We start from the raw sequence: 27,664 nt of genomic DNA on the forward strand, positions 1-27,664 counted from the left end.
ATTAGCTGTGAAGTGTGTAATAAATCATCAAGAAGATACTGAGAGCTCAATAATTCTTGAAACTTTATTAGTCAGAGGGTTAGTGAAGGGAATTTTACCATTAGGCACTATTATACTAGTGATGGATAAGCATGTGGTGTTATCAGTGTGGTTAAAGAAAAATACCCTGTTCTTCCACCCTCTACCTTCTTTGTACTGGCACTAGGAAATCCCCATTTGAGACCTTTCTAACTTCCTTTGTTATTTAGGTTGAATCTCAAGAAAAGCTAAACCAAACTTAAAGATTTGCCCTCTGCAAAGAGCATGTCATTGAGGAAAACTTTTCCATCTTTAAAATTACATGGAGAATAGAAGTTGATAAAAACACATTTTGTCTCTTCAGTGATACCCTTGTTTACTTTGTTTTTGAAATGCAGAGAAACTTATGACTATTGAGAACTTATATATAATATGTTATATGAAAAAATATTAAGATTTATTTCTTTAGTCTGTGTGTTTTTATTACTTTATTCTGAGAACTACCGTAACCAGAAAAAAAAAAAAAAAAAAAAAAAAAACCTCTGTTTGAATCACCACTTGTTCCATATGTAGTTAAAAGGTAAAAATCTTGATAAGATATACCATTTGTTGTGGAAAGTCAAGAGTGTAAAGTGGAAATAATTTTCCTGTTTTAAAATACCTTGGATGTTCTAACAGTGAATTTGTACTCATTCCCAGCAATGTGACATCTCTCTCATGTTTTAGGTGTTTTTTCTCTCTTCTACATCAACAACCAGTTTCGGACCTTCCCCTTCTCCATCAAAGACCAAACCATAATTTTCTACAGTGGTGTTCGAGGTGCTGGAAGTTTTTCACTTGCATTTTTGCTCCCTCTGTCTCTTTTTCCTAGGAAAAAGATGTTTGTCACTGCCACTCTTGTAGTTATATATTTCACAGTATTTATTCAGGTTAGTAGATTTCTTTCATAGTTCCAATAGCACATTAATTGAGAAATATAAAGCAGTGAGGCATCTTCTCCTCTCCCCAGGGAGGACAATGTTTGATTTTCAGACTGACTTGTACTAAATACCCAAACAAAATTACCAAGTATTTCTAAATTAAAATATTTCTAAATCATATTTGTTGTCATCAATAGACATCTAAAATGTGTTGCTGTTTAATTAATAAAACATAAGGGGCAGGGGCCGGAGAGATAACATGGAGGTAGGCCATTTGCCTTCCATGCAGAAGGACAGTGGTTCGAATTCCGGCATCCCATATGGTCCCCCATGCTTGCCAGGAGCGATTTCTGAGTGTGGAGCCAGGAGTAACCTCTGAGCGCTGCCAAGTGTGACCCAAAAACAAAAAAGAAACAAACAAAAATAAAAACAACAACATTAGGGGACGGAGAGATAGCACAGTGGTAAGGCATTTGCCTTGTATGTGGCTGACCCAAGAGTTCAATTCATGGCATCCCAGATAGTCTCCCGAGTTTGCCGGGAGCAATCTAAACACAGAGTCAGGAGTAATTCTTGAACATTGCCGTGTGTGGCCCAAAAGACAATAAAAATAAATAAATAAATAAATAAATACATAAATAAATAAATAAAATGCTTAAAAAATAAATAAAGCATGCACCTCCAATATTCCTGGATAACAAATGAATTATAGTTATTGAATATTGCCAAAAATGCTATTTAAGTTAAAATTGGTTAGCATAAGTTTAATTTTTGTAATTATCACCAAATTAATAAAGCCTTATTTTAAAAGATGAAACTAAATCTTGTTTTAAATCATAAATGTAATAACTGCTCTTATTACAAGTTTTAAAGAAGTAAACCCTGAAACATTTATCTAGTATAAACTAGAACAAAACAAAGCCATAGAAAGCAGATGTTCTAATAGCTTTGCTGATAGATTTGCACCCTATATAGTGACAATCATCACTACAACAAAACTCTTACTTTTGTATTTCTGATCTAGGGAATCACAATTGGCCCTCTAGTCAGATATTTGGATGTTAAAAAGACCAATAAAAAAGAATCTATCAACGAAGAGCTTCATATTCGTGTAAGTTGTTTTCATAATCACTGAATGTATATGTTCTTCATTTAAGCTATGACAATAATTTAGAATGTTGATAAAACAAGACTATACTTATCAAATACCACATTTTGCCTCTTTCTTCTCCAACTCTATCAAGTTTCTGTATAAGTTTCCAAAACTTGGTAGAGAAGGAATCACCACACAGATAGTGGCTTAAAGCAGCATAAATATATTGTGTTCTGGAATTTAAGTTCAATGTTAGTATCATTTAATTAAAAATATTATTGTCACAGGACTGTTTTTCTCTTTCTCAATTAAGTGTTTATTTATTTCTCAAGGCTTGAATACTATGTAAATTTGAACAGTACAGATTTTCATTTTTTATGTGTGTGAAGCACATCTGTCATAAAAGACAAAGTGCTGTTAAAAAAAACATATAAAACACATTAACTTATTCCAATACCCTTTTTCATTTCATTTTAGTACTAGCTCAGAATCTTCTCTAAGTCATCAGTTTAAAAAAATCCCAAAATAGCAGCCTTTTTATCTAAATTAGTATTGTTATGCTAAACATGTACCTGAAACCAAGCTATCTGCTCCTAAAGCATACAAGTAGGATAGTCATAGAATAATAATTACAAATAGTTAATTTTAAAAAATGGAAAGGAAAGAAGGACTCATCTATTCCAAGAAATTTTCCAAGACTGGAAAAATTCTACTTGGTTTCAAGCCAGGGATAATCTTTGCATTTCTTTGCTCTTCTCTCCAACTTCTCATATAGGTGCTTTAACTCCCCCCGCCTTTTTTTTTTAAATAATTTTCATTGTGGTCAACATGAATTACAAGTCTTTCACTGTAATATTTAAAGTGGATAGTGACATTGAATCAGGGGTATTCCTACCACCAGTGTTGTCCTCTCTCCAACCCTGTTTCCAGCATTGCTCTCCTTTACCTCTTTCAGATAGCAACATTTATAGTCTGAGATTGGACTATTAGGTCCAACAGACTTCTTTCAATTGGCCATCTTTTTTTTTTTAACCCAATCTGGTAGATTCTAACATTTTAACAGAACAACAGAACATATAAAGGATGTCCATTAAGAGTCTTGTAAGGAATTGACTCTTCCATTGTAGAAGCTGGCAGACAAGCTGTAGAATAGACTATAAAGAAAGTCGACTGGATATCTCAGATATGGGCTTTGTACAACCCATTTTTTTTCTTTTTTCACAAAAACCGCAAGTTAGCTGTTTAGACCTTTCAAGTGATAAATACAGCCCCTCTTTCCACAATCCCTTTGCAGTATGTAGGATTATCTACTTCACTTAAGCCTTTTAAAATCATGAACTCTAATCTGCAAAAATACTTTTACAGTATCATTTAGATTATCAGTTAGTAATAACCAGGGACTAGCTAATTCAAGTTCACATACCAAAAAACTATTTAATATTGCCCCAGTTTCTTCTAAAATAATTGTTTTCTTCTCTTTCTGAGAGTTCAATAAGAAAGAAAAAAAAGTGTTTGTTGGGTTACCTATCCTACCTTAATCAATAATTGTGCCTCACCCTAGGGTGTGACCTGGTGATAGTATATTGGATTATTTCTTACTTGATATTCTGCTCCCACCCTAGGGTGGTACCTGATTCTTGTGTATAAAAGCAAGGATCTGAGAAAGGCTAGGGGTCATTCTGGATGGATTCTTCAGCCTTATCTACTGAATAAAGCTGATATTTCCTGAAGTCTGATTGCTTGTGAGTTTTCTACCTGCTGCTATCCTGAACCCTCAGAAATGCCAGCTGAACAGGATGGTAGACGAGTGGTCCAAGCTAGAGGAGAAAGACCTCATCCTCCATTCTATCACCTTTCAGCCCCATCAAGGGCTGAAACACAACAGTGTTTATGGATACTTCACACATTTCCTATAAGTGTTTGATGGAAGACAGTTTTTATCTTTTATAATAAAGATGAGGGCAGTCTTGAGCCTGGTTTCCTTTTGTTCAAGTTTAACATGATATTGAATGAATACCATTGCATATGGCTCCAAGGATTAATACTAAAGTCTACTGAAGGAAGATAAAAGGAGATAAACATTATCTCACTTAATACATTTTAGTCTCACAACTGTTTTGAATGATATAGCCAAAGATGAAACAGATATGAGCAAGCAATGATTGGGAAAAGTAGCCTAATAAAGGTTACTTCAGTTTTGAGGGAACAATTAGTCCAGAAAATTTTTAGTGTTCTTTTATATCAGAATTTATTACTCTCACACTAGAAAACCTATCTTTCAAAATCAGCCTTAAATATTTCAAGCCCAAATCAAAAATTTCAAAATTGTTTTCAGAGTTCATAGAGGAAGATAAAACTATTTCTTTTCCTTTTGGGGGGACCACACCCTGTTATGTTCAGGGGTTACTCCTGCCTTTGCGGTCAGAAATAGCTCCTGGCTTGGGGGACCATAAGGGACATCGAGGATAGAACCAAGAGCCGCGTGCAAGGCGAACCAAGGGCCGCATGCAAGGCAAATATCCTACCACTATGCTATTGCTCTGGCCCCAAGACTATTTTAAATATAAAGAGCTTTGACCTAATTAAAGAGATTTAGTTTTTATTTTTATCTTATTTAGTCACCATTTGTTCTAATTACCTAAAATATTATATTAAAATAGTAAGTTAAGATAATTAAAATACTATTATTTAAGTATTTCACTCTTTTAATTATTTTTTCTTAAAAAATTGAATTTTGATAGTACTAAAGTAAAACAGGGACCAAGACAATAGTAAGGAGGGCATTTGCCTTTCATCATCTGACTTTGTTCAGTCCCAGCATACTGTTCCCTGATCCAGTCTGGAGTAATTCTTGAGTGCAGAGCCAGGAGCATGGCTGGGTGTGGCCCAAAAATCAAAAAAGAAAAGTAAAACTAATTTGTTTAGTAAATATCTATTATTTGGATGGCAAAATGAAATACTGAAATAGAACCATTCTATAAAAATGAGGTTTATGAATAAATTTTGTTGTATTTTATAATAAAATGTACATGAAATATTTTCAGAAACTATAAATTTAATCTTGACATTACCTTTTCATTGACAGTGAAATTAAGGTAATAGTTAACTGATAATCTTTTCATCCATAAATTTTCTAAATTATTCTAGATAAACTATTATTCAAAGCAAATGAAAGACAACCCATTTTCATTATAGATTATGTGAATTACTGAGGAACCTATTTACAGTTTTTAATCATGACACAGTGAAATATAAAATTTACGTGTTTCGGTTGCAAAGAGTGATAGAAGATAAATGCCAGGAAATTAAAGCCTTTGTTTTCCAAAGTATATTTGCTTTTCTTGTTTGTCCTATAGAGCTAACATTTTACCAATCATTTACCAATCATTTTCTCTTGTTTGCATTGGCAGCTAATGGACCATTTGAAGGCAGGAATTGAAGATGTGTGTGGGCAATGGAGTCACTACCAAGTGAGAGACAAGTAAGAAGCCCAGGAGTTTCTGGTCTTGGAATTATTTGTGGCATAAAGAACACCAAAAGGTTCCATCAGAAGTTTAGAGAGCACTCCTGATGGGAAGTTTATGTTAAAATGGAAAATCTTTCAGAGCCAGAGGATTAGGAAGCTAAAGAGCCTTGGAGTATGGCATAAAGCAAGTTCTGGAAGTTCAGGAAATGCCTCTCCTGGAGGAAGAAAAAAAAAGGTTATCATTGGAGATAATTAAACAGAAAATTAAGTGTAGAACTAGGTGTTTCAGAGAGAACCAGCGAGAGCAGTAGTGCAAGTGGTAGGGTGTTTGCCTTGCATACGCTAAACTAGGATGAACTGTGATTGGATCCCCCAGTTGTCCTATATGGTCCCCCAAGCCAGGAACAATTTCTGAGCTCATAGCCAGGAGTAACCCTTGAGTGTCTCCAGGAGTGGCCCAAAAAGCGAGCGAGCGAGCGAGAGAGAGAGAGAGAGAGAGAGAGAGAGAGAGAGAGAGAGAGAGAGAGAGAGAGAGAGAGGAGAGAGAGAGAGAGAGAGAGGAGAGAAGAGAGGAGAGAGAGAAAGAGGAGAGAGAGAAAGAGGAGAGAGAGGAGAGACAGAGAGAGGAGAGAGAGAGGAGAGAGAAAGAGGAGAGAGAGAGGAGAGAGGAGAGAGGAGAGAGAGGAGAGAGAGAGAGGAGAGAGAGGAGGAGAGAGAAATATTGGATTTCAAGGTAGAATTTCAGTTCATAACAAAGGAGAATTTCAACAATTAAATAACTAACTTCATAAGGTTGCAAAGACTTTGGTGACTCATCATGGGTTCTTAAGAAGACATTCCTTGGGGCCGGGCGGTGGCGCTAATGGTAAGGTGCCTGCCTTGCCTGCTCTAGCCTAGGACGGACCGCGGTTCGATCCCCCCCCCCCCCCCCCGGCGTCCCATATGGTCCCCCAAGCCAGGAGCGACTTCTGAGCGCATAGCCAGGAATAACCTCTGAGCATCACCGGGTGTGGCCCAAAAACCAAAAAAAAAAAAAAAAAAAAAAAAAAGAAGACATTCCTTTATTGTAATAAAAGTTGTTTTCATGTAATGATTCTCCAAGAACCCAGATCCCTCTTGGCCACTACATTTCACGTTTAGAGTTCATTTTGTTCCCAAGTATATAGTTATGTGGCTCCTAGGAAACTTTCACTGATGATGACAAAGATGAGAATTTTGGGGTTATATTTTGCTCTCAGGAAGATGCAGTAATTTGCACTAGTTTTATTAACCAGACAAAAGTAGCGTTGAACTCAAGGACCAGCATTTTGGACTCCAAGTTGGTGATGTTAAGATCATCAAGATGGTCTATTATGAAGTTATTTCATCTAATAGAGAATATGTGCACATTTGAATGCTTTTATTTTAATAAGATAGAAGGATATATATACATATATAGTAGGCCTCGTAATATGAAAGTTAAATTTAGTTTATATAAATAACCAATGACCTAGAACATTAACTCTTAAAATTTCCTAATCTGATATTTCTCCCAGTGAAAAAATATTTCATCTTGCTCTATTGGCTAAATCTACACCTAACTTTCTAGGGACTGAGGGGGAGTTAGGTTGGACCATATCTGGCAGTGCTCTAATGTTAACCCTGACTTTCTGCTTGGAAGTGGTGTTCTTGGTGGTATTCTAGAAACTACATGCATTGTGAGGGATTAAACTGAAATTTGTAGCATGCAAACTGAGCACTTTATCCCCTGTGCTTTCCCTAGTTCCCTGTACTTAATTTTCTGAGGTTAATGGCAAGAGCAATAAGCCACATGCAATGCTATCAAGGTTCTTACAATATGGTTGCATGGGGTATAGAGAAAAAGACAGTAAAAGATCCTGAACAAATAATTATTATGAATATGGGCTTTCTATATCCAAGATAACTGTTTCAAATTATTACAGAACATACATAGAAATGAGTCCTGAAAATAAAATTATTTTTCCAAGCAAAGGAAAATGTAACAAAGCCATGCCGTGATAGAGTATTTTAATACTCAGAGGTAAGAAAAATCATGGCATTGTTTGAAGATAAAATGGCATAGTGAGACATTATTGGTAAGAAAGCAATACATGGTTTATTTTTAAATTAGGCATTTTAGCATTTTATTACAGTATATCATCTTTCTCAGAAAGTCCAAGCTTTAAGTTAAGTGATGCTGAAATAGTTAAATGACAATATAGCACAGATACATGCTTTTTTTTTATTGTGACTGAAGTTCATTACACAGAATTATTTACAGTACATAGTGACAATGAATGAAGGGCATTCCCACCACCAATGTTGTTCTCCCTCCACTCCTGTTCCTGGCATGTCTCCCACATATCCCTCCTTTATGCCCCAGAATCCTATGCAACTGTTCTCCACCTTACAGCTTGTTACAGGTTGGGTATCTATTCTGTTTGGTGTTCCAGTCTGGTCATTTTTTTATTTACACTACATGTTCATATGACTGGTCCTGGTATCATTCTTTCCTCCCCTCATGTTATGAGGCTGAATGATTCAAGTTATGCTATTCTGTTGGAGATAAAAAGGTTAAGGAAAAGAGAAAAAAATATTTTGGTATCAACTACTAAAAAAGAAAAAAAATTACCGAATAATATCCACAAAAGTGAAAAAGAGAGAAAAAAGTAGAAGAAAAAAGAGAAGGAAAATAATATCAAAAACAAACAAAAAATAAAACAAAACAGAACCAGAAAAAATGCTGCAGTGGCAGCATTTGGTGTTACCCCACCTTTTTTTTTTTATGTATAGGCACAGTAAGTATTGGGGAAGGAAGGAAATTCCCATGGCCTAAGAGATTCAGGGTTTCTCTTGAAGCATATTGTCATGGGAACAACCACTGGCTCTATACGTTCTCAATGCCATATCCCAGGGTTGTTTTTTGTTGTTTTTCTTTGTTTTGTTTTGTTTTGTGGTGTCAGGAACCTTTCCTCTCGGTTGTGGATGAGAAAATAAGGCCACTGTAGCAAGCAACCTTGGTATTTGCACAGGTCCTAGGACAAGGCCTAGGATAGAGTCTTTAAGGTTCTAGACTCTAGAGGTACTGTTCCAACATTGTTGGTGTGTTCATTTTTCTGTATCATGTGCTTCAAGTTTTTGCTTGTTCCCTAAGCCGAAGTCTAGAAAATTATGGTTCCAAAGGTTCTGCTCAGTCTCTGTTGTCAGAATTGGGCCTCTGTACTAAGAAATCTTGATTTTTGTAAGAGACCTGGGTTATAGCCTAGGGTAGGGTTTTCCTTAATGGTCTCAAGGTACGTTCTGCCCAGTCACAGTTGTCAAAGTCAGTTTTCTGTATTTAGCGCTCTTATTTTTCATAGTTCAAAGGACGATACATCTTCTGATTTCCACTTAGTGTTAGGTGATGTGATAGGACCTCCTGGTCTTAGGTCAAGTTGTCATTTCCTCGCTGTCCTCGTTGTCATATTAACACTGCACAAGTATATCTCCCAACGGAGCTTAGTTTCTGGTGTTGCTGCAGGGAGTTGTTTCAGTTCTACGTCTGGAATCTGGGATTAGAGAATGAACTAACACTGTCCAATCTTGTGGAGACTGAGTTGTATCCACATGACATATGTCCAAGATGGGAGGCACCCTTGTATAAAAAGTGTGAGTTCTTATCCTTAGAAGATAAGATCTTGTGTCTGAGTTCATGATTTCCCCTTATTTATTGTGCCTATACAAAACGTATGTTGTCCTTTTGTATTGCTGGTGCTATTCTGGGTAAGGATGACAGGCTACACATACAGTATCTGTAGAGTGGTCTGAGCTTTTATCCCAGGCAAGACTTTTTTTAGTTTTTGTACCAAGCAGCACCAAAACTAGTGAGGGTAGAGAAAATATGTATATATAAAAAATAGAATATATAGATAAAATTGAGATATAAAAAAAGGAAATTGAGAAAAAAAAAGGAAAAAAGGTATTTGAAAAAAGAAAGTGATGGAGGAGGCTATCTGTATGTTTAGGAATACATATCTTAAGATACATTATTATAAAGGTATTAAGCTTATGTAGGCAATATAGGCCTCCCAATTAGGTCTTCTGAGATATTCTTGTGGGGAGTGAAAGCCAAGGTACTTTTTTGTATCACAGACTTTGGTCGAGAATTTAAGATATGATTTGCAGCATTTCAGAGTCCTGTAGTGTCCTTGAGCTGGGGGTTTTGCTGCAGCTGAATCCAATATCATGCAACCGTCCACAATTTGATGCGGGTGAGAGGGGTCACAAGCTTGAGTCAGGAGGCTTATTGGTTGTGGTTCCTTGTTGAGACACAAGAGGAGGGATCGAGAGGGTGTCGTTCATTGAGGAGCTGGATGGTGGTCTGTTGGGAAGGAGGCCGGTCTAGGTGCCTAACAAGTTAAAAACTGAGGGTAAAGAGGGTTAAATAAGGGGGAAATAACAAATCCGGGTTGGGATATGGGGGGAGTAGAAAGGTCTCTCGGTCTGGAAAAACAATATAGAAGAGGGGCTATATACATTGTATAGATGAAATGTTTAAGGCTAAGGCTCGGTAGTTAGAGAGGACAACTGTATAGAAAGTAACGTTTACTTAGACACTGACTTCAGAGATTTATTTGAGTGCTATACTCCATATATAGGATATTTCATTTCCTTTCCTATAAATAGTCAAGAATTAGAATATTTTTGGATTATGTAAAAAAGGGTATATGTGGTGCGGGCATGAATGCACCCTCGTGCTTTTGAAAATGGTTGAGATACATCTGCTTTGGCTAACTGTCCAGGTATGTGGGGTCTCCAGTCCCCGCTCTCGCCTCTTCACCTTATGAAAGAATGGACAAGGGCGGAGTTTTCCTCCACCCCATCCCATCCCCCAAGACCCAGGTTACCAGATCTGGCCATGAAGACCATTCTGGCGTGGGGGAATCTGGGCCCCCGGACTAATTGGCAGTCCGGGGGTTCTTTGGCTAGCTGTCCAGCCTAGTGCCCACCACATACCAGTGCAAGGGACCAACTCCTGGGTTCTCCAAGCCCAACTCTCGCCTCTGCAGCTTGTGAGTGAATAAATAGGGGAGGAGTTTTCCTCCACCCCATCCATCCCCCAAAGCCCAGGTTACCAGATCTGGCCATGAAGACCATTCTGAAATACATGCTTTTTATAGTGCTGTGTGAAGGAATTATATCTTTGGTCATTAATGGTCCAAAATTCTACTTGATATTCTAATATGAACATAAAAAAACTCAAAATAAAAAGTAGCATGAGTAGACTCAGCTTTTAGAACACAGCATTGCAGCAGAAACTGGATTAGGAAGGGAATATTAACAAATTAGAATATTTTAATTAAAAATAAAATAATTATCTTTTAGATGTAAAATAAGATCCAGATACTATTTTCTATAACTTACATGATTTACTCAACAGTGCTGTTTATTGCTTTTATTAAAAAATGAGGAAACCAACTCAAAACTCAAATGGTATTTGCTTTTACCAGTTGCACCATAAAACTTTTATTTGAATTCAGGTTTGTCTTTATGTTCTCTCCTTTATTCAATTTCAAACTAGTGAGAATAAGGAGTTAGCTCAAAGTGTACCAAAATGTTTCTGAGATAAACTTAGTGCCTTACTCTGGACTGCAGGAGAGGAAGGTGAGGAAAGGCAGAATGATTCCATTTTCAGGCAGGTGTCGAGTGAGAGAATAAAGAGGTTAAATGTATAAGCTGCGGGCAATATTTAGATTTAAATAATACCTTTTATTTATGATGTCTCAAATATGTACTTTGCTCACTTTTTGGAGTAAAGTCTCAAGTTCATGGGGGAAAATATAATAGAAGATAAAAGATATAAATGTTAAGTGTTGAGGAAGTTAAGCCATAGGCATGGATTAAATTTCTAGAAGGATCAGAACTGAAACTGATTGAGGGCAGGACTCTAAGAAGCTGCTACTTCAGTGGGACAATTAAGGAAAAGAAAGGGCAGAGCAAACTTGGAAAAAGTCACTAGAGGGACTGGAAGAAAAATTAGTGTAAATCTGATTTCTGAGAGGAGGACTCAGAAGAAATTATTCTACTGCATATCAGATGTCATGTGATTCATTTAGATGAGGACTATGACAGGTGCTGAATAATACAAGTCAGAGGTGAGATGGAATGTTTGGGGGCTTAATTACAGGGCATTAAGGAGTGTGCAAATCTTCTCTGTAAGGAAGGCAGGAGGCTACAAGACTGAAGGGTGACCCTGTAGGAGCAAGAATGAATCAAGTCTAGGACCAGAATGATAGCACAGTGGTAGGGCATTTGTCTTGCATGTGGCTGACCCAGGTCGGATCTGGTTTGATCTCCAGCACCCCAGATAGTCTCCCGAGCCAGGAGTAACCCCTGAGCATCACTGGGTGTGGCCCAAAAACCAAATAATAAAATAGTCAAGTCGGAATAAGTCTCAAGACTCACAGTCTGTTGAACTAAGAGGGAGAGTTGTCTAAAAAGAAAACCCAACCACCTTACAGACCAAAAAATTGCTCCCAGGCAGGAGTTTTATGTTCCCCTCCACCCCTCCACCCCAAAATCAAGAGACATATTATCCCTTGAATACAAATTGACTGCCAAGAGTTGAAAATTCCAATTCCAAACAAATGATCGACTTCTAAGGCATGGAATTCCTATATGCAGCTCAGTTTAATGGGTCAGCCAGGGGTTCACTATACAATAGCCAGCCAGTGGCCATCAGCTTTTAGTCTATTTATTCGCTATCATTCAGACTGGCAGGGCAAATGTAAGTTCTCCTCCCCTTCCCTTAATTGGCAAGATTCAAAATAATCTATAGCATAATGGGACAAAACTACTCTAACTACTGGACCATATAAACTTATTGGGTTCTGGTTGAATAGCCCAGTATTACAGTAAGTGCAGCTGGCACTGTTATGAGCTATTAGAATGGAACACTTGTTCAAAAGCCTTAACTGCTTCATTTCTGCTTTTACAATTGGCTGGGCTAGGCCGGGCCTCCCTAGTCCTCACTTATGCACACTTTTGCCTTGATTGTAGCTTGTCCCTTCCTTTCGTTTAGCTGATTTTCAATGTATTCAGGCTAGTAGTCCAGTCTTTCTTGTTTAAAAAGATGTATAAGTTCTTTAAAACAAGTTTTCAGTGGCTATAAATTCAGACACTGGCCTGTTGTCATAGGTTTTTGGTTTTATTTTGTTTTGTTTTGTTTCAGAATAAAATTAAATAGTAAAAATTTTAAGAAAAATACTAATTTATCTACTACATACACAGAGTTTAAATATTGATCTCGTTCATTTTTAGGTTCAAGAAATTTGATCATAGATACTTAAGGAAAATACTAATCCGAAAGAACATGCCAAAATCAAGTATTGTTTCATTGTACAAGAAGCTGGAAATGAAGCAAGCTATTGAGATGGTTGAAACAGGAATACTGAGTTCTACAGCCTTTTCCATACCCCATCAGTAAGTCCTTCTACTCTTAGATATAGACTTTCAATATCAGAATTCCAAGTAAAATGAATCACTTTAAAAAGTTGCTCAATCTGTTTTGTCTAATTAAGCTATTTTCTAGCAAATATTCCCTACATATAATTGTATGACACTTGGGTGGTAAGTGAATTTATCTTTTCTAGTACTTTGTCTTCCTGACTATAAGTTTCTGCCCTTTACTTCTCTTCATTTGGGTCTATCATTATTGTCATTAATTCCCTGCATACAATATTTCTCTCCCTCTCTTGAATGAGAAGAGATTTTGTCTACCCTTTGATGCTAACTTGGATGTGTGGACAAGTGCTAACAGAAAGAGATTAAAGTGGCTACTGGGCTATTGAAAGATAAAGTTATTTGTTGTCTTAGCTGAGATCTATATATGATTGTGACTTTTGCTATGAGGCCATTTTTTTGTAATACCAATTTTGGAATAAGAGAAAAAAACGCTGGCTTCTTGTGGAAGAGATAATCTAAAGGAGTTAGTAGTTCTGGGAGTATGTGTGTTTGCATAGGAACATCTAGAATCAATTGCCTCAAGAACTAGCTAAATAATTCTTAAAGCTGTTCTAACTCTCCAATTTAACTAGAAAACCTTCAATATCCTAATAATTAAATCACCTATAAGATTCCCAGCTATTGGGGCTGGTGAGGTGGCGATAGAGGTAAGGTGTCTGCATTGCAAGCGCTAGCCAAGGAAAGGACCACGGTTTGATCCCCCGGCGTCCCATATGGTCCCCCCAAGCCAGGGGCAATTTCTGAATAACCCAGGAATAAGCCAGGAATAACCCTTGAGCATCAAATGGGTGTATCCCGAAAAACCAAAAAAAAAAAAAAATTTCCCAGCTATCTTCCAAGAAATGGTTCTTGAATTGGAAGGATTGGTCCTCAGGTATATTTAGGATCAGGAATGGCAGCCACACCCTTTCTGTCCCTTTAGCAGGCAGTGGCACTTAATCATAAGGTTCACTTATGTCCTCATGTTTGAAAAGGAACTTGAAAGAAGAGCTAAGAATAGATAGCAATAAATTGTCACCAATGCCAAAGTGTTATTTTTCATTCTTTAGTTGCTAATGAATAAGTACCACAAGCCCCCTTTTCACCTGGCCTAAGAAAGAATAAAACCAGTAATCTGAGGATAGCTTTATATAAACACAAAGTTGTCTGCTCTAGTTCCCAGTGAGATTGTGAGATTGGTTTTACTGGTCATGGTATTACCCACTAAGTGGCTTTTAATTTTTTGTTTTTGTTTTTGGGTCATACCCAGTGATGCTCAGGGCTTACTTCTGGCTATGTGCTCAGAAATCGCTCCTGGCTCCGGGGACCATATGGGACACTGGGGATTAAACCCAGGTTCATCCTGGGTCAGTCATTTGCAAGGCAAACGCCTTGCCTCTGTGCTATTGCTCCAGCCTGCACTAAGTGACTTTTAAGAAAACTTCCAATACTATAATAAAAATGTAATAGCAAATGTTAATTTGCAATTCTGTGCTAGGCCATTGCAGATTCCCCCAAAGAAATCACTAATATAATTTTATTCATAAATTTTCAATATTGATTTTTATTATGAATTTTCCATTGACCCTTATTTTCAAAACTACCATATTTAGGATCTAGAGAGATAGAATAGTACATTTTTCTTACATTATGGCTAACCAAGTTTTGATCCCACATGGTCCCTGTAGTGTCCCAAGAGTGATCTCTGAATGAAGGAAAATTCAGGAAGAACTCTAAGCAAAACTGTGTATGACTCAAAAACTAAACTAAATTAAATAAAAATAGTTACATTTAAACTTTACTTGATTACTGATTAGGGATAGCCCTAAGTGTTAGGTACTGTTTAGTGAGTGCCTCATCTATGCCCAGTCTGTTCCCTGGGTACCAATTCTGCCATTGTGGACCCCACCTCCTAGCCAGGGGTATCATATTAATGAAAAGCTAAGTATAGTCCAAATATCCCATCATAAAATCTGAGCTTTCTGGCTATATGAGCACTTAGTCTAGGAATGTAAGGGAACTTATCTTAAATGAAAATCAGATTATCATGTCTTAAAACATAGTTTGAATCTCTATTACATTTTATCAGTCATGTGTAATTTCCCCAGCTTCTAACCACAAAAAAAAATTTTAAGGCTGATTTATTAACAGGGGAATTCTCATGACATATTTTTACTTATTGATTCAAGATTAGTATGAGAATATAGTAGATTAGAGGTCATTTTTTTCTCTAATTATTCTAATCAATTAAATGAGATGGGAGAGGAGATTTTTCTTGATACATATTTAGTATTTAATACATATTTTTTGATCTCAAAAATTTGAGGAATTAAACAAAATGAAAATTTTCTTTAAGATTAAAGCTTATAATGTATTAAAATATAAACTTTCATACAATAATGGAAAGAAGTGTGCACTCAGCTCATTATTATTTTATATTAAAAGAAATGTAGTTATATTTTTCTTTAATGACTAACTACTCTACAACTTGTTAGACACTCATTTCTATGTCCTTTGGGAAAATAACACTACCAGAAATTGTATCTTCCCACAGTAAATACAATTGATTTTATGGAATTTTTTGGATTTTATGGGATTGACATATATTTTTATACCCCAGACAACCATGTACATTATGTATATTATTGTTACCTTAAAGATGAGGAATATAATTTTATCAATGATAACTAAATTACTAGAAATATCAGAGGATAGCAACAAAAAGTAATCAAACATGTTGAAGCTCTAAAACTATGTGAAAACATTAAAGGAATATTGAGGTTTTATAAATTTATGGACAGAGAAAATTATAAAGAACTTCAAAATTACTTAGAACTCCCTCAAGTTTTGACATATTGTTTGTTAAATAAATAAATAAATGAGTTTATATTAGCCTTGTGATAGCTTGTTTAAGTTACTCAAACATTGACAATTATCAGTTTACATTTATATATTTTATTATATGCATATACACATTTATGCATATACAAAGTTTCAGGAATGAAGAGTCTGCTGCAATTTTCACCACTATCATGAAAAAATTGTGTTGGGAGGAGTCATGCCCTCTTTTTTCTTTAATATATATTACTGCTTACTCATTCTATTAGTCACCTTGACTTTTCTAAATAGAAAGAAGCAAATAGGCACAAATAGAACTGATAGATGCTAGTATTTACTCAGTGAACATATCATTTTAGCATGCTTTCCATAGATTTCCTCTACAAGTCTAATATAAATGCAGGATTCTTCTTAAAGAATCATAGTGGAATGTACTATTTTGAAAAAATTTAAATTATGGCATGAAAGCATCTCTAGTCAATTTCATATCTCTATTGCTATGTTTAGAATTATAATATCTTTTTACAATATATCACTTAATTTTTAAAGATAAAGAAAATGTAAACTTTCTATTTAAATGCATTGATATTCACATTTTATTTTATATTGTCAGATTTATATTTTGTGGTTGTTTATTTGTATTTTGTTTTTTGGGGGTCACACTCGATGGTGTTCAGGGCTTACTCCAAACTATGCTTAGGGATCACTTCTGAAGATGTTTGGAGGAACATTTAGCATCCTAAATTAAGGATTAAATTTAAAACAAGATTAAAATAATATTCACTTTATTTGAATCGCCATGAAATTATAGTAAAACTCTCACAGAAAACGCTAAGTATTTCCTTCCTGGGTGATGAATGCATGTTCCTATAAGTCTTTTATCTATAATTTTACCTTTCGTTCTTGACCTATATAAGATTTTACTTTTCCTGTGGTTGGATATGTGATCATTTCATAGATGATTTTGCTAAAGAAATAGCATGTAGAAATATCCATTTTTATCACTTTTCTCAAATTCAATTTTCACCAGTGTGAATTTATTGCCTCTTTTGAGTTGCCTTTGGGAGGTTGATCTTACTCAGCCAGCAGCTTGAATGAATTCTTTTAAGTCCAAAGTGGTCATTTACAGGTAGGGGAAAGTGTAAGCTTCGATCAACTTCTAGCTTGTTTAAGCTTGCTATTTACTTCACCAATCATTTCTATATGAATATACAAAAATGAACTTTATGATTAGTTTTTGGTCCTTTTTATAATCGGTTAGTTAAGTCTACTGTAATAAAGGCTTGTGTTCATGTTGTGTCAATACATGGGTTCTCCAAATGAATTTTTCTTGAAGGACATTTAGCTGTTGGGTTGAAATGTACTGATAATAAGATTTAGATCACTGAAAGTGGGAACTGAATACCAAGTGTTGACATTTGTAGCTCTGTGATATGGAAACTTTGATTTCAATTAATTTCTAAAAGGTCATTAGTCAGTCTCCAGATAGCATTTGCTAAGTGACTACTGGCATTCTCTGATATCTAGTACCCAACCCCTTAAAAGTTATCAATTGTGCATTAGTTATAAAATACCCTTGCTACCTATGTCTGTATTTCTGTGAATATTGGGGGAAATAACAGAATTTGACACTGTAATGAAACAAAAACCTCATCTTTGTGGCCAATTACTCTAAAAACATATGCAAGCAAAGAGTAGGGTGATAGTAATAGTAGTACATCCATGTCCTTAGGCTTTCACCAGAGCTTCAGCTAAAAAAAGAAAATAAGTTAAACTCAGGAAAAGATCCTGCAAGAATATTAAAGGGAAGTGGAGGGCATGTAATAGGGGAAGAGGATGAGTTCACTTTTTCTTTTTAGTTTCCTTTTTTTGTTGTTGTTGTTCTAGTAAGCAATCATATTGATGCTACAATGAAGAATTTTTAAAGTGATTGCTACTAGATTACAATGTTTGAAATTAAGTATACTTGTTACTTAAGAATATATTGGTCACATTTAAATTCTACTCATAGCACTATCAGAGATTAAAGTTCTCAGGAAGACAATCAGGCATTGACTGCTAATCTGGGCATGACTTGGGCTTTGTGCCTTTTTTAGAAGAGGGGACACTTGAAGAAGCATAATTCCGGGAACCTGAACCACGATGAGTCAGTGAACAGCTTCTTGAATCTCACAGAGCACCCCAGATCTTAGACCTAGACTGGTTGTTCTGCTAAAACAGCCTAATTCCTCATGCCAAGTCAAATAGTCTCATTTTTTAAATTATTCTTTAAATAAATACTAAATCCTTAAGGTGGTACTTCCTCTGTTTTGTTTTGGGGCCACACCAAGTGATGGTATCGTTTACTGCTGGCTCTTTTTTCAAAGATTGCATCTGATGGGCTCAAGGGACCATATAGGATGCCTGAAATCAAATCTGTGTCTGCTTGCAGGGCAAATACTCTGCCTGCTGTGTTATTGTTCCAGCCCCAAAAAGATACTTTTGAGATGAACAGTCTCATAAGCTTTCATATTAGAGCACTCCAAGTATGGTGTGGGTATGTCATAGTCCATAGGCAGTTTGTCACTTGCTCATGATGAGATTATGTTAGACCTAACCAAGAGTCAGCCTGCACTGAGTGATTTTATTCTGTGGCACTGAACAGTAAAGCATTTGGTAGGGCACATGCAAAATAAATACTATCTGGGGCCTTCCTTGTGGCTGACCCAAGATGGACTTCAGTTCCATCCCCATATAATCTCCCAAGCCAAGTGTGATTTCTGAGTGCATAGTCAAGAGTAATCCCCAAGGGTCACTGGGTGTGGCCCAAGAACCAAAAAAAAATACTATCACTCTAGCTCTAAACAGTAGATTTTTATTGTATTTCACAAAGGAATCTGTAACAGGTAGGAGGAAAATACTCGTTTGTCACTACTTTGAAAATGAATTAGAAGAATTCTCACATAAAATCTCTAGTCAAAGCAAGCACAGTTTCTTTCTTTCTTTCTTTCTTTCTTTCTTTCTTTCTTTCTTTCTTTTTCTTTCTTTCTTTCTTTCTTTCTTCTTTCTTTCTTTCTTTCTTTCTTTCTTTCTTTCTTTCTTCTTTCTTTCTTTCTTTCTTTCTTTCTTTCTTTCTTTCTTTCTTTCTTTCTTTCTTTCTTTCTTTCTTTCTTTCTTTCTTTCTTTCTTTCTTTCTTTCTTTCTTTCTTCTTTCTTTCTTTCTTTCTTTCTTTCTTTCTTTCTTTCTTTCTTTCTTTCTTTCTTTCTTTCTTTCTTTCTCTTCTTCTTTCTTTCTTTCTTTCTCTTCTTTCTTTCTTTCTTTCTTTCTTTCTTCTTTCTTTCTCTTCTTTCTTTCTTTCTTTCTTTCTTTCTTTCTTTCTTTCTTTCTTTCTTTCTTTCTTTTCTTTCTTTCTTCTTTCTTTCTTTCTTTCTTTTTCTTTCTTTCTTTCTTTCTTTCTTTCTTCCTCCTTCTTTCCTTCCTTTCTTCTTCCTTCCTCCTTCCTTCCTTCCTTCCTTCCTTCCTTCCTTCCTTCCTTCCTTCCTTCCTTCCTTCCTTCCTTCCTTCCTTCCTCCCTCCCTCCCTCCCTCCCTCTCTTTCTCTCTCTCTCTTTCTCTTTCTCTCTTTCTCTCTCTCTCCTCTCTCTTTCTTCTTTCTTTCTTTCTTTCTTTCTTTCTTTCTTTCTTTCTTTCTTTCTTTCTTTCTTTCTTTCTTTCTTTCTCTCTCTCTCTCTTTCTCTTTCTCTCTTTCTCTCTCTCTCCTCTCTCTCTTTCTTCTTTCTTTCTTTCTTTCTTTCTTTCTTTCTTTCTTTCTTTCTTTCTTTCTTTCTTTCTTTCTTTCTTTCTTTCTTTCTTTCTTTCTTTCTTTCTTTCTTTCTTTCTTTCTTTCTTTCTTTCTTTCTTTCTTTCTTTCTTTCTTTCTTTCTTTCTTTCTTTCTTTCTTTCTTTCTTTCTTTCTTTCTTTCTTTCTTTCTTTCTTTCTTCTTTCTTTTTCTTTCGTCTTTCTCTTTCTTTCTTCCTTTCTCTTTCTTTCTTCCTTTCTTCCTTTCTTTCTTTCTTTCTTTCTTTCTTTCTTTCTTTCTTTCTTTCTTTCTTTCTTTCTTTCTTTCTTTCTTCCTTCCTTCCTTCCTTCCTTCCTTCCTTCCTTCCTTCCTTCCTTCCTTCCTTCCTTCCTTCCTTCCTTCCTTCCTTCCTTCCTTCCTTCCTTCCTTCCTTCCTTCCTTCCTTCCTTCCTTCCTTCCTTCCTTCCTTCCTTCCTTCCTTCCTTCCTTCCTTCCTTCCTTTCTTTCTTTCTTTCTTTCTTTCTTTCTTTCTTTCTTTCTTTCTTTCTTAGGGAGGGTAGAGTTTGAGCCACACCTGGCTGAAGTCAGGGCTTATTCCTTGCTCTGTGTTCAGGGATCACACTTGGCAGTGACAATATGAGGTGCGGAACAGGGAAAGACAAGCATCTTACCTGCTGTACTTTATTTATGTTTCAAAGAAACTATATTTTGCAAATACAAGTTCAAGGGACCGGAGAGTTAGTATAGCATATAGGTGAGCTTGATTCCCAAAACTACATATAATCCCCAGTGTCTGCAAAGCCTCCTAAATGCACAGGTAGGTGTAATATCTGAGCAAAGCCAAGTGTGCCCCTCACAAAAAGATTAAGTCAAAACATACATACTGATATTTCTTATGAATACTTAAACAATAGTAAGAATTCTGTATACACAAAGATATGGCAACATAGAATTCCCATAATGATCCTTTTATGTCATTCTTGACAAGGTTGAAAATAATGCCTGTTTTCCCTATACTTATGTTTCCAGGGCCCAACGAATTCAAAGAATTAAAAGGCTTTCCCCAGAAGATGTGGAGTCCATGAGAGAGATTCTAACACAGAACATGTACCAAGTCCGACAAAGAGTATGTATAGACTACCAGACTTGGCCTAATGCCCACTAGAAAAGCACTATTGTTTTTTTTTATTATTTTGTTTTGTTCTGTTTTGTTTTTGTTTTTTTTTGGGGGGTCACACCCACCTAGCAGCGCTTAGGGGTTACTCTTGGCTCTATGCTCAGAAATTGCTCCTGGCAAGCTCGGGGTCCATATGGGATGCCAGGATTCGCACCAAGGTCCATCTGCATGCAAGGCAAATGCCTTACCTCAATGCCATCTCTCTGGCCCCTAGAAAAGCATTATTGTTAACATTATGTTTTTTATTCTACTTGTAGGATAATTTGTAGTGTTTTAGTTTGAAGAATGGAAAATTTTCTCATTTGTTTGGAGTTGTTGGAATCTGTGGTATCAAAAAGAAGTGTAAATCCAATTGCTGGCCCTAGGGGTCAGGCTGTCCTAGTTCAGTATTCTATGGCTTTCCAGAACCAACAGGTTTCTTCTGCCTTTTTCCAGAGAAGGTCAAGTGTGGAGTTCAGAAACTAAGACACAGAAAATAAGTTGGCACCAAGCCACCAAAACATTTGTTTACTTCGATGATTAGACACTAAGAACCAGTTGCCTAATTCTGATTAATTTCAGTAATAGAGCCTAGAAAATTGTTTAGATTAGCACATTACAACTACAATTTTAAAGACCTAAATAAAAGAAGATAAATTAAATATATTATTATTTAGTTTTTTGAGAAGATATGAGTCTATATTAATACTTGGGAGCTGGTCCAAAGTGCAGAGTTAGAATATTTCTAGAGGCAGTAGGTACATTCTTCTGAAACTTTGATTTAGTTAAATGATATTTAAAGCTATGTTCTTTAAGAGTTTTTTCATGTGGGAACATTCAATAAGTTGGAGAGATAGTGCAGGAGATAGGCATTTTTTTTTGGTGGTTTTGGGTCACACCCGGCAGTGCTCAGGGGTTACTCCTGGCTCCATGCTCAGAAATTGCTCCTGGCAGGCACGGGGGACCATATGGGACACCAGGATTCAAACCGATGACCTTCTGCATGAAAGGCAAACACCTTACCTCCATGCTATCTCTCCGGCCCCAAGATTGGCATTTTTCTTTCATGTAACCTGCTCTGGTTTGATCCCCGGCTTTGCATATTGTTCCTCAGCATAAGGCAAGGAAAAAACTCTAAGCACTCTTGGGTATGACATAAATTCATATGGGAGAGCTAAAAATTTCTCTTCCCTAAATCTGTGTTTGATGAAATAAAAAAGCAATCTAGTTAAGTCCTGTAGACAAAAGTCTTCAGTTTCAAACAAAATGTGCTGGAGTTGGAAAAGTTGATTATCTGACTTATTCAATGTCACAAAACCAACCCAAGTTAAGAAGTCTAACAGTGCTCTTTCCATGTCAGAGACTTTTGTAAGCCAGTGCTAGGTTTCTGACTTCCTATTCCAGAAAGATCAGTCAATAATTGTGGGGAGGGGGAGAGAGAGTTACTGAAAGACTTTACATCTGCTGACAGAAAATGTATCATTTACCTCAACTCAATTTAAGCTCAACTTAAAAAAAATGTGTCAGCTTTAAAATCATTCCAAGTGATGGGGCTGGTGTGGTGGCACAAACAGTAGGGCATTTTCCTCGCACACGGCTAACCTAGGACAAACCGTGGTTCAATCCCCCTGGCGTCCCATATGGTCTCCCAAGCCAGGAACGATTTCTGAGCTCATAGCGAGAAGTAACCCCTGAGCATCACTGGGTGTGGCCCAAAAAGAAAAAAAATCATTCCAAGTGAAAATTGTTTAGTCTTAAAAGAGTTTTCGTTTCTTCTAAGGATTGCTGTGGAGAGATTTTCTCCATTTGTCTAGGACTTTGTCCCAAATGCATTATATTCCTCTTGCTTAATTTCTAATTGCACTGTATCAGAAAACTAAGTTCTCCTTTGATAACAAATGTTTAGATTGGCTCCAATACCAACTCCTGAATCCCCATTGAGTTTTTTTCACTTCTTATCACATATGTTCCCTCTTCCTAAAGGAACATCCTTGCACTTTTCAAGAATCAGCTCATTGTAATGTACCTTTTCCACTTAACACTGGACCCACTACTCTTTGCCTATGCTAGATTTAGAGCAGGGGCTTTCAGCCTCTAGTCCATGGACCAGTGTCAAAAGATGTAAGCACATTTTCTCACTTCTATAGTTCCTCAATCTTTGAGCCCAGAACAGTAAATGTTTATTTGATTCCCCTACTACACTTTAAGTCCTTGAGGACTAGGATTCTGATTTAGCTTTTTTTTTTTTTTTTTAAATCAGTGTCTGCCATCATTATATGAGGCACATAAAGTTTTGGATCTGTTGCTGCTAAGTTGAATAAGGAAAAATCTATTGACCAGGAAGTGTCCTGATACCATAAATATCATGGAATGTATTATGGAATTCCATAAGGCATTTGCTTGTGAATTCTAAGAGCAGATCTTCCACACTGGTGCTTTGCAGGCATGTCTCTCAGCACTGATGGTCTATGACTCCAGACAAAATCTTAGAGGGAGAACTCTATGGAACAACAGAGAGAGCTCAGAAAAGGCTTTGCTTTGCCATCCAAGGGTAGTTCCACCACCACAGGTCTGTCCTGATTGACAGAAGAGGGTTTCTGCAAAGATCGCTTTCAGGTGTTTTACTATAATTGGGAACCAGGCTCAGGTGACCTCTGGTAGCCACATGCACCATGACTATTACTGAGCTTTCCATGCCTTTGAATAGATACTGTTCTCACATATTTGATATTCCATTATTTTTCTGCAGACACTGTCCTACAATAAATACAATCTCAGACCCCAAACAAGCGAGAAGCAAGCAAAAGAAATTCTGATTCGCCGCCAGAATACTTTACGAGAGAGCATGAGAAAGGGCCACAGCCTGCCATGGGGAAAGCAGGTAAGATGGGCCAGTGGAGGGAAAGAGTCTCCTCACCACCCCACCAACACCACTGAAATAAAGTGTAGTTTCCAGTTAAGCACAAAACTAAGAAGTTTCAGGACAGCAGAAAAGCCACAGCATCTGGGCTTAGGGTCTTGAAACTCAAAGACATATTAGCATGGGATATGTGGAAGTTAACTATTCACTAGTTTTATCAGAAACTTAATAGTGTTTCTAGGATAGGTCTACACCACTATGGTGGTCTGGAACTGAGAAAAAAATAAGGGGATTTTTTTTGCCACAAATTTTGAATCACAATTTTCTTCACTTTGCACTGAATTATTGAGGCCAAATCAAATCAGTCTTCCTAGAACTCGGGATGTAGGTTAGATTTGGAGTCAATCCTAATCTTAAAGGAACTGTGTGAACAATTTTGAGATAATGATTTATTTTATCATAAAAGGGAAAGAAAAATAAATACATAGCAAAGGCTGAAACATTTACTTTGTTTAAACAAACGAAACTGAAAATCAGTAATCTGAACTAGGGATTGTACTGTTGGTCTGTGCCCTTCACTTATCTAAATATCTTGTGAAGCTGTAAATTGCAGTAGCTGATTCTGCTTTTCATTTTTCCTTGTGACCCACAGACTGGTTCCAAAAACATTCGCTACCTCTCCTTCCCCTATAACAATCCTCCATCAGCAAGAAGAAATGAGAGAGTTGCTGAATTCCCAGGTAACTTCATTAAAAAGCATTTAAGATGCTTCTAATTTTTATCCATTACTCATAAGAAGTTAGAAAGATTTACGAGGAATCAGGGTTAGACTGATATAGACTTTGATATGTATCGGGGCAGTTATTTGAATCTACCTCCTTTCTAACTTGCCCTCTCCCTGCACCTGGATAGCCAGGGAATAGCCAGGTTCTCTAGGGGAGAGCATAGATGGCATGTTTCTTCACTGGAGATTGCTTAGCTAACCAGGTGGTGACTTGAAGATCACCCTCCATTCTTGATCACTCTTTGACCTTTGGTGCTTGGATACTGCTTATTCAATTTTTCTGATGATTATCATGATTTATTACTTTGACTTATTTGGTCAAAGTAATAATCAGGACAGTAATAATCAGGACACTTCTGTGCCTTAAGATTATTGACAAACCAGGTGATTTGGGAAAAGCAAAAACATTCTCTAGGTGGTACAGTGATGGCTTCACTCTAAGTGCATGTGTATTTAATAGTTAAAAATATTTACCATTGTCAAAAAATAGTTAACATTTACAGCACATATTTAGCGTGTGCTAATGTCCCTGAGCTCTATTACTGGTGCTAACATGCGATCCTAATTTTAAAAATAAATTAAAATCTCTTCAAGGGATTCTGCAATGCCTAATGAAGCAAATCCTTAGCAATGGTCATAGAATCACAAACTGAAGATGCTAATTACTGATTCATGACAAAAAAGGGACTCTGGGATAATAAAATGGAGGGAACTTGATGTGAGACATGAACTCTAGTAAGAATGCAAAAACAAGACAATAAAATCAGTATTGTAAATTCTGATGATTTGATAAAATGGAACAAATAAAATTAAATTTTCTTTTTTATATATTTTGTCACAATAAAACAAAACCATGTGGACTGGGGAAGGGTGCATTGGAGATTTGAATTTCACCAGTTAGGTTCTGCCCTCCTTAACAGAAAAGATTGTTTCTCCACTCCTGATCAAAAACTAAGGCTCTGGTTCAGCCTGCAGATAATAAAACTCAATATTCATATTTTGCTGCAAAGGTCTCCATTGATCTCTCCCTGGAAATGCACTGCCAAGGTGCTGATCTGGAGGAAGATTGTACAAATGGGCAAAGTTTAGTCCCTAGCCCCCTTCCTCCTTCTTCCTTTTGCTTTACAGCCCACACCACTCTTCTTTTTGGACAGATCTAGTGAAGGTAATTGGGTGAAGCCTACAAGTCGATCAAACCTCTTCCTAGCACATAAAACCCACTTTCAATAACCAGAATACCAACACTTGACTCTTTGCTGCCCAAAGGATAAGCTCAAAGACCGGATAGAAACAAAAAGGCTCTTGGGAGTGGGGGTGGTAAGAGAAAGTCATGACTTGAGGGCAGAAGCAAAAGGCCATTGTTTTCTTAGGTAATGTTCCAAGTACTAGAGGATCTGGAGAAACTCTGGTCCTAGGCCAGAAAATGAAGCATAAATTAAAAAGAAGTGTTTTAAAAAATAAGCAGTTATTCTAATATTATATTTTTATTTTATTTTATTTTTTTAATTTTTATTTTGACCAAAGTGGATTACAAATCTTTCACAGTAATTTCTAGGTACATAGCAACATCGAATTGGGGTGTTACCACCACCAACGTTGTCCTCCTTCCACCTGGACTGAATCTGGTCAGCTACCTGCAAGGCAAATGTTCTCCCCACTGTGCTATTTCTTCAGCTCTGGTGACAACTTTTAAAAACATGATTCAGTGCAGTATTTTATGGGTCTTAAGCTCCCACGTTCTGTTAAGCTAAACCTTTGAACATATTAGTTCTAGCTGTGGAATTTTATTTTTATTTTAAAATGTTTTACTTCTGTTTTGAGGAGAAAGTAGGAAATACAAAAAGTACCCTGACTTTGGTTTATTTTATGGAGGTCTCAAAATACCCAAATACTTGGAAAATTTAATGTTAAGGTATGTGTAAAGTTAAAACTTTGAGAAAATGATAAAAATAATATATGGAAATATTTATTTGAAGAGGAGTGAATAGGGAAAGAACAATTGTTTTTTAGGTAATTCCTAAGAAAGTAAAAAACTGATCAACATACCAATGGGCACATAATTCTTAATAAATGGGTGTTACAATCATTATCTTGGTCTAGACTCAATATGGCCACTCCCTTGCTTCCTTTGATAAGAGACCATCTAGTCCATGTTTCCTGATAAATACCACTCTCTGCTGTAGTGCTTTCCTATTTCTGGGCTTTCAACATTGGCAATTTTGATGTTTAGAAAGGGAAAATTAGATTTAATGTTTTTGGATAACTACTAAATAAAAGTAAACCCCAAAATCACAGTAACCATATAACCTTTGGTCTTTGACAACACAAAGTAGCTTTGTGCTTTATGGTCTAAACTAAAGCCTACAGCCCATTGATACTTTCTTGCCTAAAGCCTACAGCCCATTGATACTTTCTTGCTTACCTAGAGGATGCTAGCTTCTATTCTATTCCCTTCTTGGGGTACCTAGCCTTGAAAAGGAACATTAAGTCAATTAAGTAAATGAATCTAAGAGTTGGAACCAAAGAAAGGAGGCTACTTCACTTTGAGCTCTTGTTAAGATATTATATTCTGACTCTAAATCTAAAACTATGTTCTTTCCTTTCTTTGTCATCTTTTCCTAGATAATGACAGCAGTGAATCAGAAGTCCTGTCCATTATGTTTAGGCCACACTTGCGGACAGATTCACTTCAAATAAATCGACGGACACAAGAAATAATTCCAATGAAGAGTTTACACAGAAGAGAGAGACCATCCAACTTTGGCTACAGGAGAAATGCAAACCAGGAAGAATATGTTGGAAGAGACAGATGGGCTGCTGTAAGGCCCAGACCATTCTTTCATGCAGTGAATGAAGAGTATGAATCTGGCGAGGAAAGTGAGGAATATTCCTCTGCAGTTGGGTCGAGATGGTCAGCTGAGCATCACATCAAAGAACATCACAAGTCCCACAGTCCTTTGCTCCAGAGAAAATAGTTTTCTAATCTATGAGACATTGTAATTATACTATTTCACAATTTAATTTTCCATTTTTATCATACCCAAACTTAATTCTGAATTCAAACTCTAGTTCATCAACTTTGCTAAATGGTGAAATGGTTAAAATCTTTCATTTTTTCTTCCTTCCTACCCATCTTTTTCTTCATCTGGAAACTCATAGATTAACAAATATTTTTCAGTGTTATATAATATACCAAATGGCTAATCTATAATGATCATAATTGGTCTTCCCATTGAGACAAAAGACATTTTAGAGTTCAAAAAGAGAGCCCTCATTGTTTGAGGGAAGC

General features: G+C 36.4%; 1 protein-coding gene across 1 annotated transcript in view; it reads left to right on the forward strand.

The window, feature by feature from the left end:
• Positions 1-27,350, forward strand: part of SLC9A4 (solute carrier family 9 member A4) — a 58,295-nt gene extending 30,945 nt beyond the window's left edge. The window contains exons 5-12 of the mRNA XM_049784915.1: positions 745-947; positions 1,963-2,049; positions 5,442-5,512; positions 12,797-12,958; positions 20,605-20,701; positions 23,481-23,612; positions 24,244-24,331; positions 26,998-27,350. Of these exons, the coding sequence (XP_049640872.1) occupies positions 745-947; positions 1,963-2,049; positions 5,442-5,512; positions 12,797-12,958; positions 20,605-20,701; positions 23,481-23,612; positions 24,244-24,331; positions 26,998-27,350 (1,193 nt within the window). The remainder of the gene's footprint in view (positions 1-744; positions 948-1,962; positions 2,050-5,441; positions 5,513-12,796; positions 12,959-20,604; positions 20,702-23,480; positions 23,613-24,243; positions 24,332-26,997) is intronic.
• The last annotated feature ends 314 nt before the right edge of the window (positions 27,351-27,664 follow it).

The sequence above is a fragment of the Suncus etruscus genome, chromosome 12 (assembly GCF_024139225.1).
Source record: "Suncus etruscus isolate mSunEtr1 chromosome 12, mSunEtr1.pri.cur, whole genome shotgun sequence".
Taxonomy (NCBI): Eukaryota; Metazoa; Chordata; class Mammalia; order Eulipotyphla; family Soricidae; genus Suncus; species Suncus etruscus.